This window comes from Artemia sp. Qi Xiang Cuo, chromosome 17, assembly GCF_049724085.1.
Source record: "Artemia sp. Qi Xiang Cuo chromosome 17, ASM4972408v1, whole genome shotgun sequence".
Lineage (NCBI taxonomy): Eukaryota > Metazoa > Arthropoda > Branchiopoda > Anostraca > Artemiidae > Artemia > Artemia sp. Qi Xiang Cuo.
Genome location: NC_142810.1, coordinates 23,706,176 through 23,727,415, shown reverse-complemented (window position 1 = coordinate 23,727,415; position 21,240 = coordinate 23,706,176). Strand labels below are relative to the sequence as shown.

The 21,240-nt window shown below is 37.2% G+C and overlaps 1 protein-coding gene across 3 annotated transcripts in view; it reads right to left on the bottom strand.

Annotated features, from left to right (window-relative positions):
• LOC148942018 (uncharacterized) overlaps positions 1–21,240 on the bottom strand; it is a 92,885-nt gene that overhangs the window by 17,582 nt on the left and 54,063 nt on the right. For all 3 annotated transcript variants that reach the window (XM_089103532.1, XM_089103533.1, XM_089103534.1), the window contains exons 6-7: positions 9,748–10,352; positions 2,676–2,840 (exon numbers count right to left, since the gene is read on the bottom strand). In XM_089103532.1, the coding sequence (XP_088959658.1) occupies positions 2,676–2,840; positions 9,748–10,352 (770 nt within the window). The remainder of the gene's footprint in view (positions 1–2,675; positions 2,841–9,747; positions 10,353–21,240) is intronic.

Genomic DNA, 21,240 nt, shown 5'->3' with positions numbered 1-21,240 from the left:
AATTATCGTATTTCATAAGAAACCAAGATTTTGGAGATATTCTACCAATTAGCATGTTTTTCCGCTTTTGTGCTTAGCAACAAAAATTCATGTTTTAATCCTACTCGACACGTCAGCCCTTTTCCTCAGAAAAAATTTATTCTACGATCGGAATTATCCTATCGTCACTGTCTTTTTTTTCAGCATCATCTATGGCCGAAGGAAAAAAATAGAATTTCATTAACTGGACTAGAGTGCATTCAAAATCTTTAACCAGGTTTTTGTCAGAAGGCAGTAAGAGAAAAGGCCCATTCTTTTGCTTTAGGATCTAACATCTAAGGACCCACATACTTCTACAGAGATATGTGTTCTTTCTACTCATTATTGCCCTAAGGTCTCGCAGGTCACTGACGCTAGGAGATAGTGTAACAAGCCCAGCCTTAGTACTATACATATCAATGATGAGAGAACTTTGATCATATACTCATCATTTTTCTCAGACCGCTGATCAGAGCAGAATGATGAAAGACGTTTGCAAAAGAACGCCATAAGATGTAAGATCTTAGTAGAAGATCTTAAAACTTTTCACTTTTAAGCGTTCTTTGTCAAAAGATGTAAGATCTTAGCACATAGATGAGTAAAAGAACGGCCCTAAATTCACTCTCAGACAGTAGCAAAGTAGCAAAATTAGTAGCAAAATCTCTGGTTTTTTGTCAAACTCCATGTATAGCCAGTATGGCCTTAGAACGTATTTATTGGAATAGTATTCTAACTTATTTTTCTTCTTTTATTTCAATTACTGGGTTAGAATTCTTTAGCATAATTATGTACTTTTGTCACTTTTCCCAAGAGCCCAAACTCAGGACTGAAAACCGAAGATTATCCAAAATTCCAAGGAGTAGTAACCGTGGACTGGGCTAGTTCCCATAATTTCGATCCAAAATATTTTAATTTACCGACTGGATTTTTCAAAATCCATTTGGCGAAAAACAAATGAAGATGAAGGAATGTTTAGCCAGGTGAATTTTGGAGTATCCATAAATTCTAATGGAGCACACGACAGAGTAAATAGCTATAGCCAGCTTAGGACAAGCTACTCGTAATACTATACGGACCACTTTACCCGTACCACTATTTCGTAATGCGATTATACTGTAGCAAGCTTTATGTCGATAAGCACTTGCCAACCCCCCTGTGGCATCTGGTGCTGAATTCATTATCCCAATGTTAGAAGTGACGCGGGGGCAATGCCTTGAGATAGAATCTAGATTAGCAGATGGAGTTTTGGAAGACATATAGTCACAGCTCCTCCAAGGTAATGATTGAGAGGCACCGTTTTCGCATAATACGTCAACCGTCGGGAGAGAAACTAGTTATAAGTAAATGATAGAGGATTGGGGAAAGATTAGGATGAAGGTAAAGGTTTAGATGTATAAAATACTTGCATTTCGAAAAAATTAAGCATATTGAGTTACTAAGTAATTCATGCGTAGCAAGCAAAGAAGAAAACACTAGAATCTTTGGAAATATATTGTCAGGTGAAAGAGATTTGGAGAGAATCAATTGTTTTCAAGGTGGGTTTAAAAAGTGAATTTTTAAGTATTGAATTAAAAGCTGATTGTTTACCTCTGGGAAAAAGAAGAAAATCGTTTAAAACAAAAAGGAAGAAAATTGTTTAAAACAAAAAGGAAGCTATTGTTAATGCCCAATGCTTGGTTGTATGAATGAAAGTGCTTCATTAAATGCTTGAGTGTTAAACATTGAAGGATTTAAGAGACAACATCTTTGGACGTGGTAAATATGATGAAGAGCGGCTGATACTGCTATTAGAAGTGATGTTACGATACTATAACGTTGCTGGTGAGGTTCCTAAGGGTGGGTATAAAATTTGTTGAAAATTTTAGGATGTTGCACACTAGTTTTCATATTGCTGAAGAGCTCATTTATTTCGTACTTTTTTGTTTTCTGCCATTGGGCTCAAGGCCGTATCCAGGGGGGGGGTTAGGGGGTTTGACCCCCTCCCTGAAATGTTTGTTGGACTCGTAAAAACGTAACAAAAATGGATATAAACAAATTTTGTATGCGTTTTTTGAGGTTTTTTTGCGTACCCCCCCCCCCCGAAAAAAAATTGAGTAAAACCCACCAAAAAAATCCTGGGTAGGCCTACGACCTTGATTGGGCTGGTGACTTTTTATCCCATAAATATCATGTCATATTGATAACACCTTCAAACTATTGCAATATTACTTTTCACTAGCACTTAGTTTGAACGAAACAAAAATAATAATAATAATAATAACAATAATAATAAGAAAGAATTGCTGGTAGTGGTGCATTATATGATCACTTGTAAAAAGTCAAGTTTGGTTAATGCTAATGAAATAAAATAAAATAGGATGAATATATAATAGTTTATAAACAAATTTGGGCTATATATTTGCACATTAGGGGGGGGGGGAATGAGGGATAAAGAATAGCATACATTAAATATGTAACCTAATCTAACCTAGGTACCTCCCCCCCCCCAAAAAAAAAACAAACAAACAAAAAACAACAGTTGCAATAAAAACTACTCTTTGCGTTCCATTTCAAGAGACCGCTATTGATAAATAACCAGAGATAACGAGTCTGGCGGGTTTTGTCTCTAATTAGTATATAAAAGCGACCATATAACGCAACAGTACCGAATTACTTACGGCTAAATAGAGTTCATGAAGAAAACAAATAAATGCAACCCATCTCGGAGAAGGGTTTGATAGCCCTGGTGGTCCAACTGGGCTACGCAAAAGTCTATCTCTATCACGATACCATTCTTGACAAGCGTTCATCAAACTCTCGTAGAATGTTTCACCCGTTTCTTTCTGAAATAAGAAACATATTGTAGGATCAAAATAAATTTTGTCAGAATAGCGATAGTCTAAAACCGTGATCGTCAAAATTTTAAGCCACTAGGCTATCTTACAGCTCATAAACCTTAAGCCGCGTTTTCAGGCTCAGCGGGTTTGAACACGGGTTGTCCTCGTCTAGTTTCAAGTTTCTAGTTTTTCGTCTAGTTTCAGGGAGTTCGAAGCTTCATCCCCGTGTTTGAAACACTAGATGCACTGATGCACAACGCTTAATGCACTAGACGAGAACAACCGGTGTATGAACCTGCTGATCCGTGAACACCCCGTCTTTAAACACGGGTTGTTCGCGTCTTGTGCATCAAGCGTTGTGCAGCAGTGCATCTAGCGCATCAAACACGGGGTTGAAGCTTCGAACCCGCTGAAACTAGACGAAAAACTAGAAACTTGAAACTAGACGAGAACAACCCGTGTTCGAACCCGCTAAGTCTGAAAACGCGGCTCTAGTATGAGCTACCCAATCAAATGTTAGCAAAATTTTTGAATCATAATAACATGTTTTAAAGTGAGGGGTTGTACTTTTTTTTCGTCATCAACAAGTTTCTTAATGTTAGGCTCATTCATCGCAACGGTCATTCGAATGCTGCTATCACTATGTTCGGCAGTCAACCGATTCACGTATTATTTTTCTTTTACTTTCATACTGAGAAATAAAATCTCGCAGATATATGTTTGGCCGAACATTGCATTCACCAACTTGAACCAAATTAGATATTTTTGTTTAGGAACAGAGACCCTAATATTTTCATTTCTTTAAGCGAGTGATTCCAATGAAAGGTAACTGAAAATAACCCACTTCCACCTCCACTGCAGTGTTGTCTTTTTCAATATAGTGCATGAAACCTGCTCTTTAATAGAATTAAATAAAAAAAACAGGTTTTTTTAACTGAAAGTAAGGAGCGACATTAAAACTTAAAACGAACATAAATTATTCCGTATATGAAAGAGGCTGTCCCCTCCTCAACGCCTCGCTCTTTACGGTAACGTTTTTCCTTGTTTAAAAAAAATAGAGTTGTGAGAACGTCAAACTTTAGCGTAAAGAGCGCGGCGTTGAGGAGGGGGATAGCCTCTTTCATATATGGAATAATTTCTGCTCGTTTTAAGTTTTAATGTCGCTCCTTACTTTCAATTAAAAAAACTTGTTTTTTTTATTTAATTTTTGAACGTTTTGAATTAATGCAGGTTTTGATCTTGGCTCACCGTACATGAATAATTAAAACAAAATTTTCATATTATTCTTACTTTTATTTGGTTAAATGGCTTTCTCGAAACTTGTTTAATTTTATTTACGAACGTTTTTATTAGTAATAAAATATACGTAACTTACGAATTAACTCATGTAACGAACTTCTATGTTCATATATTTTAATGCGTATACTAGGGGGTTCGCCCCCTAGTTAATACCCTGCTCTTCCAGCGAAAGTTTGAACTCCGCTCCAATTTTGGAAAAATGACCGCTTAATCACCAAGGCAGTTAAGTAGAACAAATAGCTCTTATGCTCTTATGACAATACTAAGAAATCTTTGGCTTAAAGAGCGAGGTATTGACTAAGTAGTGAATCCAATCATGTACGTAATATTTTTGATCCGTATAAAGATTTGATGTTGCTGCTGTTGCAGTTAAAAAACTGGTTTTTTTATATTTAATTTCTAATCTTTTTTTAAACAATGCTGGGAAGTCCGGCGTCCCCTTCATAGCAATGTCCCTTCCCCCATGAAAACTTCCTTCATGGAAAGATCCTGCCACATAACCCCGGACCCACCCACCCCCCTACTAACAGAAAAAATCTCCCCTGAAAACCTCTGCATACTTCCCAATAACCAATACTAGCCTATATGTTAACATTGGGTAAAGTTCATAACCTTCAGCCCTCCCTCCGAGAACTTTGGGGGATTAAGTCATCCTAAAAGACATACTTATAATATTTTCGAACATGCTGATCAAAATGGCTATCTCAAAATTTAGATCGGGTGACTTTGGGAAAAAAATGAGCATGGGAGGGGGCCTAGTTGCCCTCCATTTTTTTTGGTCACTTAAAAAGGGCACTAGAACTTTTAATTTCCATTCCAATGAGCCCTCCCACGATATTCTAGGACCACTGGGTCTATACGATTACCCCTGGAAAAAAAAACAAAAAGCAAACAATGAAAAATAATAAATCATCACGCATCCGTGATCTTTCTTCTGGCAAAAAAATCCAAAATTCCACATTTTTGTAGATAGGAGCTTGAAACCTCTACAGTAGGGTTCTCTGATACGCGGAATATGAATGTGTGATTTTCATTAAGGTTCTATAACTTTTAGGGGGTCTTTCCCCCTTTTTTCGAAAATCAGCCAAATTTTCTCAGGCGCGTAACTTTTGATAGGTAGAACTAAACTTGATGAAATATATATATTTGAAATCAGCATTAAAATCTGATTCTTTTGATGTATCTATTTGTATCAAAATACCGGTTTCTAGAGTTTCAGTTACTATTGAGCCGGATCGCTCCTTACTTACAGTTCGTCACCACGAACTGTTTGAAAAGTGTAATGGCTCAACTTTATATATTCACTAGTCTTAGCCTTTTATCAGTAAATGTGAGTAGAACTAATTTTATGGTTAATAGTAGATTAAGAACACCGATTGATCTTGGTGGAAAAACTTTATTGAGTGGGGAGCCATTGAATCAGGTAAATTGTGTGCGATACCTTGGTTTTTACGTGGATTTTAATTTACCTTAGAAGCGGCACAGCGATTTAGTCGCTACTAAAGTGGCTAGAGGAGTTGGAGTTATTCGTCGGTTGAAAAATTTTCTTGAAAATAAAATTTTACTTCTTTTATATCATGCAATAGTTAGTCCTTATATTTTATATGGTTGTGTTTTATGGGCTAGTGATTTTTACTCTAATTATAAACATATTCAAATTTTACAAAATAAAGTGGTGAGAATAATTGGAGAATATGTGAAAGTTTCTAATAATACAGAGACGTGTTATAGAAATTTAAAAGTGATGAATGTTGGACAGCTCAGGGATTATCAGGCTGCAATTTTTGCATATCAATATCGGAATGATATATGCACAGATATTTTTTCTCACTTTTACAAGAGTAATAGTTGCTTACATGAAAATAGTGCTACTGTACTAGAAATGTGGATAACCTTGTGATTGAGCATAGGCAGAGTAGTCGAGCAGGATTTACAATTTGCTATATGGGACCTAGTGTTTACAATGTGCTTCTGGCGAGTACTATGGCGGCTGAACATATACAGCAATTTAAGAAAATATTAAAGAAGTATTTGTTGGGAGCGGAGGATGAAGAACCACAGTTTGTGCAGTCTTTGTATTTTTTATTTATTTTAATATATTTGTACATACATACACACACACACACACACACACACATATATATATATATATATATATATATATATATATATATATATATATATATATATATATATATATATATATATATATATATATATATATATATATATATATATATATATATTGTGATGAGAGAGATTGATTTTTGATATTTATTTTACTTGTTATTATTATATGTGTATACATGTTTATGTGTATGTATATGTATATATATTGAGTTATTCATATGAAATTATTGATATTGGTTGTTGTAGCCTTTCGTCCTCAGAGCTCTGTTTCTTCTTGAACGGCTACTTGTCAAATGATTAAATTGTGTTGTTTTTTTTGTTTTTTTTTTTAATACTGTTTAATCCAATTCAGTAAAAAAACAAGCAGTCTTCAGCATCAATCTCTGCAAAAGCAGATGTGACGAACTGTGGTAGAATCTTGAATGGAAGTCATGAAAGCGGTGATTGAATAGATTTTTCAATTCTGAAATAATTGCAATACATTCTTTTGTTGTTGTAAGGAGGCTGTGAAAGTCCTTAGTTGTCAAGAATCTGCTTTTAACAAGCAGTGTGCTTATTTCTAACCAGGGTAGGATTTCCCCCCAAAGCTGCAGCTTTACTTGTAAGTCATCAAAAATCATTCTTGTATAATGGCCAACTGGGCTGCATCAATATAATCATCAGTCAATCATGGTCAAGTTGCACTAAAAATAACTGCAACAATTTAAGTTCGTTTTGAGCTGTGAAACTACATAAAAACTCATTGATTCAACTCTTCTCGTATATGTTTTGGCAGACAGTTGCCAGATTGAATAGCAGACATTATCTCGCCGTTGTTTTTAAAATTGCTAGGTAATATGTCTGCAGCTTCCAAAAATGTAGCTTTTGATTAGTTCACTATCTTCGTTGGTTTTTTATTTTTCAGCAGTACGCTTCCCTTTGAAATAGAAAAAGACGCCTCCGTTGCTGCTTTGTCGTTGTATAATTTTAAGAAAAAATTGGGATTGTTGACCATTCATTTGGGATTTTAGCATTTAATCAGACACACTATCTAGTGACTAATATGAATTTAATTGGTATTTCAAGTGGAAATTACCTTAAATTGTACGTTTTTTTTTAGAAAGCGTCATTCATAAACAGATCAAGGAAATTATCATGCATGTTCTCTTCTTTTACTGTTCTGCGTTGTGATCCACTTCAGTTTTCAATTCAAGCTATGATACTAGAGTCCCTAAGGGACACGCGGTGGGCTACCCTTGGATACACAAGTGATTTTTGTAATTTTTGGCGTTCAATAGGCAATTGCAATTGTCGAATTATATGCAAAAAGGCTTATTGAAACCTACTCAATTGAAACCTACTCAATAACCTGTCGTGGCTGTCAACACCCTATGTGTGCCTTCAATGACTCGGAGGATCTTTATATATATTTTTTTAATTTCTTCTTAATCAACGTTCCTCTTCCTAATAGCTATAGGGAGATAAATTTCTGAAAATAACACGCATTTTTTCTTTGGTATGTATATTCCCCTACTGTTCCGATTACTTTTGGCTCAGTTTTCCAGACATAAATATGCAAGTGAAATTCCGTTTGTGTTTACTTTGGTGGTCTATAATGAAAAAGAGACTTAAACTTAACGAATGAAAAGAGGTTTAGATAGCAAAGGAACGTTTATGGATCATTAGATACAAGGCCATGTCCAGGAGGGGGAGGGTACCAGGTTTGACCCTTCCCCCCCCCCCCAAAAAAAAATGTCTGACTCTTAAAAACAAAGCAAAAAGGCATATAAACAAGTTTTTGAAACATTTTTTTTGTGTAAAACACCCCCCCCCCCAACGAAAATCTTAGGTACGCTCTTAATTAGATGAAAAGGTTGTTGCGCAAACGACCTTAAACGTGGAAAAGCAAAAAGGTTCTAACATATAAAGTATGCATTTTGAAAATATTTAGGTACTATATCCTTCTGAAATATTTTGCAATGCTTATTTTGAAAATCTTTCTCCCTATGTCAATATGGACTCATTTGCAAATTTTAGATGTTTTGAATGGCACGTCATATAGATAGCCAGACAAATCACGGGGAAAGTATCCGGGGAGGAATTTTTCAAGGGGGAGAATTTTCCAGGGGGAACGCCGGCTTCCCTCTTCTCCATGCTAAAGGGGCGCTCAACCTCGCAAAAACTAAATGAATGAGTTTTAAACACGTAAGCACTTCCTTTGTAGCCTCGAATTATCGGCCTGCGATTTTCATCTCACTGGACAACGTAAGTGTCTCGCGGGGTCAAAGATTTGAGAACGACTATGGAGGGTTGGAATTTATGCATGATTGTCAACTGGTACAATCTCCTGCTTTCAAGGAAGCCCGAATCAAAAAGCTACTATCTGGGGATATTGTATGTGGACAACGGAAGCTTTTGTAGAAAAACTATAGGTGCTTGGTTTTGAGTGCTTTTCGCGTCGTGATTATGATTCATGATAGTTTGCGAATTGCAGAACCTAAAAATGATAATTTAAAAAACCCAGAAGAATCTTTATGCAAAGAGCTTGTACCCTTGTTATATCCTTGCCAGGTCAGCACCCAAATCGGATTGGGATATTCCCGGACCTTAGAATATATACAATCTCAGCCGAAACTATCTTAAGCGATCTTCATGCATTTCTTCTTTATGGCAAAAGAGGCTAAAGAAGCGTTTATGTAAAAAAGAAGAAAAAAGAACAAATTCTTGGTAACGCTTCAATATACCAGCACACTTTTAGAACGAGTTAACTGCCCATCAACAGAATTCAATTTAAGGATGAGATTTTTTTTCCTCTTTAAAAGTTCTTGGTAAACAGTGTATTCCAAATAAATTGGAATGGAGGAGGAGCATGCCCAGTTGTGTTGGTCTCAGGCGGCTTGGTGCTGTAGTGAATTCTCAGCAGTAGCATGCATCCTAAGCCAACAAAAAACTAATCAAAGGGACACCTTAGCATGTTCGAGATCAGATACGTACGCAGAAGGGGAATTAGGTGCAGGGGAATCGGGGTGTGGCCAGTGGTGGTTCCAGGGGAGGGGCGAGGGGGTCGCGCGCCCCCTAAAGTAGTCTAAAGTAGTGTAATTTCCTAAATTAACGCAATATTGCGTTAATTGTGCTTGCTCCTAACGCAAGTTTATCGGATCAAACTATTTTGCGCCCCCTCTAAAAAAAATCCTGGATCCGCCCCTGGGTGTGGCCCCTAGAATCCCAAATTTTCCGAATTTCTGAGCTCTTCTTGTTCAAATAACTGACTAATTTTTTACTTATGCCCCAACAAAATAATCCTGCGTAGCCTACGAGTCTGATGTAGACCCCAACTAACCTAATTATAAGAAATCTTCAAGGATCCTATCTGTATTTGTGGAAAACAGCTTGCGTATCAATAAACAAACCTTGGAAGATAGAAGACTATTAGAATAACCATATAGCCAATGAGAAATGAACAAAAATGTGTTTTGAGTAAAGTATTAACAAATGTTTTACTTACTTCGATAATAGCAATACAAAGTCGAGCAGCAACGTTAGCCAGCTTAGGGCTTTCTACAAGCTTGGTAAATAGATGGCGAACTCCATCCATAATGGTTCTGGCACTAGCTCTTGATGGATTCTCAAACACTTTCTTCAAACAAGCGAGTGCTTCAGGACTCATAGCTCCCAAATCAGGAAACTCTATCTCTTTATCTTTTCTATTAACTAGATCAGAGCCACAGCCAACACTTTTAGACCGTTTTAAGGAAGGCACTGGTTGTGTAGTAGCAACAGGCTGCACTAGGGGTGGTGGAGGTATGGATGTATCTATTACTGATTGATTATTATACAAATTTAAAGACGTCTTGCTCTTCATCATTCTTGGTGGCACTTGGCGGTAGTTGATATTCTCCATAGGCTGGAAGTGGACACGCGGAGCGGAGAGAATAGGCATTGGCACAACGTAAGGCATCATTTGGTTCTTATAAAAGTGTGTAGAAGTGTTGCTGCGCATTAAAATAGATCCTTTGTCTATATTTGTACCTGACTTAGAGCGTTGTGTGCCTTCATTATGGGAAAAGTCTGCTTCGTTCGGCATGCTGTCTGTGTCGCTCGTTCGCATGCCTGAAAAAACGTTTTCTTGATAGGAAATGGCTTCGTTTTGCAATTATTCTGAGTAAAAACATAGAAGACAAAAATGCATATACAAAGCGCGGTGTTTTTCAATCTGTGTAGGCCTAGTACTTATTCTATACTTACTCATTTCTGTTACTTATATTCTATACTTACTTTTTACTATACTTACTTATACTTACTTATTCTATATGTATGTAGTGCTTATTATAGGTGAAAAGCCGTTTTAAAACATATGCCACCCCCGGTAAAAGTTTATGTGACCTCAGTTCATAAGTGAGGACTCGGTCAATGCCACTGTGCCTTTCCCCAAACAGCCCTTGGGCACATGCTAGGAGGGTTCTTCAATAGAATGATCTCTTGTGGCTACAAACACTTATAGGTCTAGTTACATTTTAAAAACACTTTAAATATATATATATATATATACACGTATATATATATATATATATATATATATATATATATATATATATATATATATATATATATATTAAAACTTTACGTGAATTATTTAAAGGATCATTCAGATGATAGTTTTATAAAATTCAAAAGATTTCGGAATATTTTAAATTCAGTAAAACGGAATGCTCAGAAACTTTATTTCCAAAATGAATTTTATGAAAATCAAGGGGATATGAAAAATACATGGAAAACAATAAATAAACTTTTGGGTAAATTTCAGAGTAAGGAGGAGGTGAGAGTCATGGAGACAGCAGGAGGTCGTCTTACTGATTCTCAAGACATATTTGAATTTCTGTGTGGTTATTTTGCAAATGAAGGAAAAAGACGTTGCGATCAAGCGCGGGCTAAACTACACACATCTGCGAGTTTTGGATCTGTCGTTAAAAGACAGCCTGTAAGTCAGAATTCCTTTGAGTTTGCAAGGTATTCGGAACGGAACGTGGCACGATTCTTGGGTACGATGAAGTCAAGCTCTAGCGGGATGGACGAGTTTTCCCTGAAACTCATAAAGGCCGCAAAAACGAGTGTCTTACCTGTGTTGACGCACCTCATCAACCTTTCTTTAGATCTTGGAGTCTTCCTGGAAGCACTAAAGATTGCAAGAGTGATTCCTCTTCATAAAGGAGGGAAAAAAGATGACCCATTGAATTGAAGACCTATATCTATTCTCCCATTTTTCTCTAAGTTATATGAGAAAGTGGTACATGTCCAGTTAAGTTATTATATTGAAAAGAATAAAATTCTAATGGAAAATCAATTTGGGTTCAGAAAAGGGCTATCTACAGATATAGCAGTTCTGAAATTGGTTGATTGGATTAGTGATGCATTTGAAGCTGGTCTCATACCCGCAGCTGTGTTTTTGGATATAAAAAAAGCGTTCGATACGGTGGACCACTCAGAGCTTATTCAAGCTCTAGACTCGATTGGGGTGAAGGGTTCAAGTCTGGAGTGGTTTTCATCGTATCTACATAATCGGTATCAGATAGTTCAGAATGGGTCATCTTTATCTTCAAAAAGAAAGTAGAGTGTGGGGTCCCTCCCACAAGGGTCAATCTTGGGACCTCTACTTTTCATTATTTTCACTGATCGAGTGAAACATTACCTGTCAGAGGCTGGTGTCATCCTGTTTGCAGATGACACTTTGCTCTTTCTGGCAGCGCCTTCACTTGATGTTTTATATAATAGAATTCATAATTCTATTAGAATTTAGAATTAGAAATTCTATTAGAATTAGAATTCTATTATTATTAGAATTCATATTCTTATTATAATAGAATTCAAATAGAATTCGATGTGACAACATCAACAAACCCATGTGTTATTATGAATTTCTAATTGTGGATTATTGCCTCAAATTGTGAGTCAAAGACATTTTTCCAAACCTAGTGTGTTATTATCCTTATTAATAGACCCTAAAGTGTTATACTATACTTATTTACCTTGGATTTTTATTGTGTTTAATGTGTTTCTAATTGGTGATATTTAAGTGTATTTCCCTAGAGATTTAAACGTGTCCTGATTTCGACTTTTCTTTGTCGCTGTTGCCGCTCCGAAGTTGCCAATATAATTTCTTTTGGGCGAATTTGAAAAATCAGCCAAAAAGTCGGCAGCCGAAAACGTTTGGAAGGTTTGGTTATCATATTCAAAGTCCAGTGAAATTTGGTAAAAAGCCACCAACAGATCAGAGAATTGAAGATTGTGTGATTTAAATGTGTCTGTCTAATTAGGCTAATCTTACAAGACCTCTGTCAAGAGATTTAGATAGTAATTGACTTCAGCATAGGCTTCAGTCTAGTCAAGGTTACTTTGCTGAATTTCATCGGCTGGCGAGTGAGGATTGGTTGTCTGAAGAATTATTGAAGAATTATTGGTTGTCTAAAATCAAATACTTTTGAAGAATTTTCCATGCAAAGAGAGCCGCTAAATAATATTCCCGATAGGTAAACGTACACAGGTTGTAAGCAGAAGAGGGGCGGGTGCCTGCCGCAAGAGCCGTACGTACCTGCTGGTATTTAGTTACCCTTAAATTGCGGGGAATAGGTGAGCAGGTCCCGACGCTTCCCTTATACTTGTGTACGCTATCCGAAAATTGCGTTGAATGCTGTGACGTGAGCAATGGGGACTCTCGTACGCTATGCTGTACTGAATTTTCTCACGCGATCCATGCAAGCGGGGAACAAAATTGAAAGCATTTTTAAGCGAGCTGTGGAATTATTTGATCATGCTGAAATTCTTAGTGCGAAGGAGAAACTTATAACTCTTGCCAATGAGATTGTTTATGATTACGTCTATCGGAAAACGGCAAACGATTCTGATAACGTGATGGAAATGGCGAAAATCCTAGCCCTTTGCGCTAAAGAGAAAAAGCCCTTGCTTACTTTCGTAATTTTTGATCCGCAGGAAGTGCCCACCTGCCCTGATGAGGTCAGTGCCTGCGTGAGAATAAAAGTAAACGAGATGTGTCGAAAGTTTGATGCCGGATTAGGGGCTATCGCGGATAAGATCAAACTTGCATCTGAACAGTGTGCCCAGCAGCTCGCCGGGGTATCGCAGAATTGTACTACCATACGCGACGCTATTTCCCAGGGCTCACCCACTCCCCGTTCAGCAGCGAATCCGCCATCAAAGCCACTTTACTCGGTGGTTGTGAAAGCAAACGATATGCCGCCTGAGTTAACGTCCCCACAATCCCGGAAAGACTTCATTGCACAGGTTTGCCCTAGCGACGTAAGCTCCGATTCTCTTACTCTGAAACGTAGCAACGATGAATGGAAGATTCTTGTCCAGTCTCGAGATGCCGCTACCCAACTTGCAGAAGCAATGAAAAGGAAGAACATAACCACTAAAGTCAAAGTTCCCCAATTTGTCGGTATCATGAAAAGAGTACCCTCATCAGTTAGCGAGAGTGAACTCTGTCAAATTGCTGGATGCGACAAAGTGGCGCAATGCGGATCTACGAGAGCGTTCAAGTTATTCTATGCAAGTCGACAAACACTTGAAAACGCTATCGCGAACCCGCTGAAGATTTGTTTAGAACTGTTCAGGATTGAAGAGTTCCGCTTTCTACCGAGGAGGTGTTTCAAGTGCCATGCTGTTGGTCATTTAGCAGCTGACTGTTTGCAACCAGAAAGGTGTTCGCGCTACGGTGGCGATGGTCACAGCTCTAGTAAGGACAACCCATGTAGTAATCAGCAAAAATGCCTAAATTGCGGCTCTAGTAGACACTCTTGCTACCATGCTGCTTGCCCCTTTAACAAAGCCCAGCCTAACACGCGCACGTAAATGGAAAATCGAATCTTCGGCTGGAATATGAACGGTAAAGTGTTGGACAGAATCCCCCTTCTAACCGACCTTTCTAAAGAATATAACTGTATTTGCATACAGGAACACTTTCTGACCGATGATAGTGTAAACCTTCTAAAGTTTTCCTCGGATATGCATTACCTCGTTCAACCTGCGCGAAGATCTGGGACTCGGGGTCGTCCCTCTGGTGGCCTAGCCATAATCACACGCTCTAACTCGGGGCCCCCCGTGTGTGTCGAGCAGAATGAATGGTTCCAAGCTGCCAAAATGCATGGCGTGTTTTTCGTAAATGTTTATTTACCAACCAACTACAATGACATCGCTTCAGAAAAGAAGTTTGCAAAAGCATGCCAGAAGCTCGGAAAGTGCCTCCTCAGTGTAGTCCAGAAATCATGCCCTGTTATAATTCTTGGTGACTTTAACTGCAATCTCGACGATCTTTCCTGCCCTCGGGCTGTACTATTGCTGAACGCCTTACCAAGCGGATTTAAAGTTGCTAAGAAGGATAAGTGCTATTCCTATATCAGTACCGCAAAAACCGTCTCAAATCTTGATCATATAGTAACTTACAAACTGGACCTAGAGTCAGTCTCGGTTGGATCTGACGGTGCCTATTCGGATCATTTACCTCTCTCTTTTGCAATACCAGCCGTCAGTCCCCAGTGTGCTCCAAAAACCAAGCCTGAGCCAACACGTGATTGGAAAAAAGTAGTCCGTGAGCAGTTCCAGCTCAATTGTGAACAAACTTTGAAGAAAATTAAAGTGCCTTTCCACCTCCTACAGTGGGATTGTGGCCTAACGGAAAGCGAGATACGCCTGCAACTGAACATGTATTTCTACGAAATTTGCCACTCCTTAAGAGTAGCTGAAAGGGTTGCTGTCCCATTACGTAGCGTCCGACGTGGGTCGCGAGTGAAAGGATGGGCCTCTAACAGTGAGCTTGTGAAGGCACGAGCAGCTGCCAAGTTCTGGCTGGGGGTTTGGCACGAGTGTGACCGGCCAAGAAGCGGAGTAGTCAATGAATTGCGGGTTTATACAAAACGGCGGTTCGCGAAAGAGCTACGAAAACATCGTAGTAGCCTTAAACGAGAAACAGTTTCAAAAATCATTGAAAACCCTAATTTGGTCTGGAAGCTCCATGCCAGGCCTGTAGAAAGTACGGGACAAAATGCTAGTGATATTGATGAGGAAATATGGGTAGATTATTTTGCTGCTGAATTCTCCCCACCAGATGAAGTGAAAAATAAAAAGTTTAGCGAAGAGCTCGATCAGCTTATGACGAAAGAGAATAATTACCTCGTGATTTCTAGTGCGAAAATAACCCACCTTTGTCAAAAATTAAAGAAGAAATTATCCGCCGGTGCCGACCAAATCTGTGCTCTACACCTACTGAATGGTGGTCCAGTTCTATCGGAGCATTTAGCAATAGCTTACCAAATTATACTAACACATGGTATTGTACCGGATATTTTCTGTTTAGGTGTGATCACTCCAGTTTTGAAAAAGGGTAAACCTGCTCATGAACCATCGTCATACAGACCCATTACTGTATCATCTGTGTTTTGTAAGCTATTTGAAAAGCTCATAATTTCGGACATTAAAGCTAGTTGCAAAGTGCCTCCCCACCCGTTTGGATTCCAAGCTGGCTTAGGATGTGCCCATGCCTTGCATGTAGTTGCAAATATTCTACTGGATGCCCACATTTCGAAAGAAAGCCTAGCTATAGGTGAATATGATGTACGGCGGGCTTTTGATTCGGGTATCCATTCTCAGAATATGGTTGAGCTGAGAAAGTCCGGAGTTGACCGTGCTATTGTCAAACCCTTGAACGACATGTATAGTAGGCTCAAGGTCCGTATTAAACTGTCAGGTAAATCAAGTCGTAGGTTTGCTGTGGTGAAGAAAGGTATACAACAGGGAGCCGTATCATCACCTGATCTGTTCAACAACAGCATATCGACGGCTCAGTCAAAAGTGGCCCCTTGCTGTATTTTTAAAGGCATTGACGTGTCCCTAGTTGGGTTTGCAGATGACCTTCTAAACTTTTCAAGAATTTTGTCTTCTTTGGAATCTAACTTTAAAATTTTGGAGATGGAGTATGATGAAATTGGGTTGAGTTTTAATGTGACAAAATGTGAAGTACTGTTATTTAACTGGAATGCCTCTCAACCCGAAATCCAACTGGGGTCACAGGTGGTCATGCCCTCTAAGTCAATTGTATACCTGGGTCTGCCGATCGGTGAAACTCTTCAGCATACACGAGCACTGCTTGTAAAGCACATCGAGAAGAAGATCAGGTCAGCTTATGGAGCTTCGGTTTCCTCCAAGCGTAATCTTAATAGGTCGCTGCGTGCACAAATATTTGTTGCTGTTGCCTTACCCCATGTTCTTTACGTTTCGCCGTTCTGGAAGTTACTTACAAATTCGAATAAAGTAACTATAAGAAGAATATTCTTCAGGTACCTCAAGTTCCTACTTGAGATGCCATTAAGAACAAGTAATTCATACCTAATGAGGCGGTATTCAGTACCTGACCCATTTACTGCGGTGGAAGCGTGTCTTGAAAAGTACCGTGATAGAGTAGAAGCGAGTAACCACCAGTGGACTGCCATTCTTACATAGTTGTATTATAGTTCCTTCGTGATTATTTTCATTTCAAGAAGTTTCGTTGTGTTTTGTATGTGCGTTTTCTTCTCTTTTGTTTTTTATCCGTCTTTTGTTCAATTGTGACGGGTTTTTCCAATATATTTATTTATTTATTTATTAATGCAGTTTCTGAATTTCTAACTTTTTCTCAGCAAAATATGTTAACCCTAAACTTTTCTAAAACCTTTTTCATGATATTTTCTAGACTTTCTTCTAGTGCTGGAAATGACCATATCACGGGTCAAGAAAATGTGATAAAGAGAGTAGCAACAACGAAGTATTTGGGGTTTTTAATTGATGAAAACCTGTCGTGGAAAAACCATTCAAGTCCAATAGCTGAAAAATTAAGCAGAGGCCTTGGGGTGATGCGAAGAATTAAAAATCTAGTCCCAAAAAAGATCCTGAAAATGATTTATTTTTCTATATTTTACCCATATGTTAGCTACGGATGCTCTATATGGGCAAGTAATTTTGTTACATGTTTCAAAAGAGTCCAAAAACTTCAGAATAGAGCTGTAAAATTATTATCTGAATTTGATGATTCTGATGAGGTTCCTGCTTATGAGCATTTTAAAAAGAATAAGTTAATGGATGTATCCCAAATTCGAGATTACCATGTCGCGATTTTCTCGTATAAATATTTGAATCAGCTGCTCACCCCTGCTTTTGAAAATATTTTTACTTTTAATAGAGACCTTCATGATCATAATACAAGAGAAGCTGATGACTTAACTCATGAGTTTAGGAGCACCACTCGGGCATCTTTTGTGATTCGCCATTATGGTCCCCATGTTTGGAATATATTGCCCGAGTGTGTGAAAAATGCGCCTAGTCTTCCGGCTTTCAAGTCACGGGCAAAGAAGTTTCTTTTATCTAGTGAGTGAATTTGGTGTTATGCCCACTCCAGGTTGTCATTCTATTTAAGGTATTTCCCCGATTTAGCTTGCTTTTTTTCTTTTCTCTTTTTTTTTTATCTACTTCTTGTCTTTTCCTCTTTCTCTCTTTTTTCCTTTATTCCTTCATCCGATAATTTTCTTGTGTGTTGAGTAGCAAGGTATGAATGTTATTTTAATTAGCTGAGAGTGATAACCTTGCTTGCCCTTTCAAGCTTATTGTCTTTCTTGGCAGGCGAAAGGCGAATAGTGTTTGTTTTCTTTTTTAATAAATGTATATCTCATATATCTCATATATATATATATATATATATATATATATATATATATATATATATATATATATATATATATATATATATATATATATATATATATATATATATATATATATGCAATATTTGTATATATTTTAACAAGGGATTACAACAATTCAAAAACCTTCAAAAACAAAACCAAGAGTTTGAAGCTTAGTAAGTATCGTTGTTAGAAATCGGACTTGCTTTAATAATCAAATATGTTCGAAAAGACTTTAGTATGAAAAGACAACAAATTGTCTACAGTTAGAAGACAATCGACAATGAGAATCCATATATAGAAGTCTGCCGCGTGCCGCGTGCCGAGTGCCAGGGCCCGGCGGCGAAGCCGCCGGGCTCCTGGTACTCCGCCCAGCGGCTTCGCTGCCGGTCCTCGGCACTCGGCACGCTTCTATATATGGAATCTCATCGTCGCTTGTCTTCTAACCGCAGACAATTTGAGACAATTTGCTATCTTTTCATAATGCGGTCTTTACAAAGATATTTGATTTTTAAAGCAAGTCCGATTTCTATCCACGATACCATAATTACTAAGCTTCAAACTTTTGGTTTTTTTTATGGTTTTTGAATTGTTGTAATCCATTGTTAAAATATATACAAATATTTTTGCAACTGCCAGTTTTTGCTCTTTAAACAGATTAATGTTTTTTCATACTGCAAGTTTTCAAAGATATTTGATTTTTCAAGCAAGTCCGATTTCTAACAACGATTTCTACTAAGCTTCAAATCTACTAAGATTCAAACTTTTGGTTTTCTTTTTTGAAGTTTTTGAATTGTTGTAATCCCTTGTTAAAATATATACAGACCATTGCCAGTTTTTTTTTTTTTTTGCTATTACCAGTTTTTTGTTCTTTAAGCAGTTTAATGTCTTTTCATATTCCAGTCTTTTCAAAAATACTTGTTGAACGTCGACTTTTGCCCCGGCTTGTCTTTTGTCATTATGAAATACATATTGCCGAAGCTTGATTTTTTTTTAACAAAGGCATGGTAAGCACCGATGACCTTTTCCATGTCAAAAACCCAAACTCAATTATCCTAACTATCATTTTCAATTTTGGCACGTTTTGACTCTGCCGTCGCTTACCTTCTAACCCCATTTTTCTTTCTTCTTCATTTTGGATTTTCATTACTTCGGACAATTTGCCAATGCCCATTGCTTTAGCTGTCCTTACTGGTCTAGTTCTACATGACAGTCCAGGTTGTTGATTCGTTAATTGCTCAGGTGGCAGGACGAAAAATTCTTTTTCTTCCAATGAATTATCATTTATAAAACTTGTTAATTATCGTTTTTTGGATCTTGTCTCATTTGATAGTCCAGATTGTTTATTTTCCCCCAGTGTGAATAATGTCTTTTCATATTGTGTTTTCAAAGATATTTGATTATTGAATCAAGTCCGATTTCTAACAACGATTTCAACGAAGTTTCAAACTTTTGGTTATATTTTTTAAGGTTTTTGTATTGCTGTAATCCCTTGTTAAAATATATACAAATACTTATGCAATTACCAGTTTTTTGCCCTTTAAGCAATTTAATGTAAACTTCTCCATTCATGAAAATCTTTAAGTTTTCGTTCTTTTAGGCCAAAATATCCCAGGATGCCTATTTTCCCGAAAAAATACTGAGCCGTTTTCGGGAAATCATATATACATACATACACAATTATTGCTCACTTATAAAGATAATATATATATATATATATATATATATATATATATATATATATATATATATATATATATATATATATATATATATATATGTGTGTGTTTTTCTCGAAAACGGCTCGATATTTCTGTTGTTTTTTTTTTTTTTTAATTGGCATCCTGTGATTTTCTGGCCTAAAAAAACGATCTATACAGGCCACAAGTTTGAGAAAATTCCTTTAGAGCCCTGATTTTGGAAAAAAAAATCCCGTCAGTGACGTTATATTTTTGAGCATATTTCAAGAGCGCATAAAAAAACAAGTTTTTTTAACTGAAAGTAAGGAGCAACATTAAAACTTAAAACGAACAGAAATTATTCCGTATATGAAAGGGGCTATCCCGTCCTCAACGATTCGCTCTTTACACTAAAGTTCTTTATTGTTTTAAAAAATGGCGTTGCGAAAAAGAGTCTAACTTCAGTGTAAAGAGCGAGGCGTTGAAGAGGGGACAGCCCCTTTCATATACTGAATAATTTCTGTTCGGTTTAAGTTTTAGTGTCGCTCCTTACTTTCAGTTTGAAAAACTTGTTTTATTTTTTTAATTTAATTTTTGAACGTTTTTGAATGGAGGTTTTGATTTTGGATCACCGTAAATGAATAATTAAAAAAATAATTGCATATTAATTTTACTTTTATTTGGTTAAATGACTTTCTCGAAAGTTGTTTAATTTTATTTACGAACGTTTTTATTAATGATAAATATACATAACTTACGAATTAACTTACGTAACGAACTTCTATATTCATATATTTTTAATACGTATATTAGGGGGTTCGACCTTTAGTCAATACCTCGCTCTTTACGCTAAAGTTCGAATTTTGTTCCAATTTTTTAAAAGTGACACCTTAATCACAAAGGCCGTTAATTAGAATAAATAGCTCTTATGAAAGTACTAGAAAATCTTTGGCTTAAAGAGCGAGGTATTGACTAGGGGGCAAACTCAATCATATACTTAATAATTTCTGTTCGTTTTGAGTTTTGATGTTCCTCCTTACTTTCAGTTGAAAAACTTGTTTATTTTTTATTTAATTTCTGATCGTTTTTATAAATAATGCTGGGAAATCCAGCGCCCCCTTCATAGCAATGTCCCTTCCCCCATGAAAACTTCCTCCAGGGAAAGACCCTCCCACATAACCCCCAAACCCCCCCCACTACCAAAAAATCCCCCTTGGAAACGTCTGTATACTTCCCAATAACCAATTCTATATGTAAACATTGGGTAAAGTTCATAGCTTTCAGCCCTCTTCCCGGAGACTGTGGGGGATTAAGTCATCCTCAAAGACATAGTTATTATATTTCGACCATGTTGAACTCAATTGTTATCTAAAAATTGTGACCGGTTTATTTCGGGAAAAATGTGTGGAAGGGGGACTAGTTTCCCTCCATTTTTTTGCCCCTGACCAAGAGCCCTCGAAATTTTCATTGCCCTTCGACTGAGCCCCCTCACGGTATTCTAGCACCCCTGGGTCGATACGATCACCCCAGGAAAAAAAAAACACGCATCCGTGATCTTTCTTCTGTCAAAAAATACAAAATTCCACATTTTTGCAG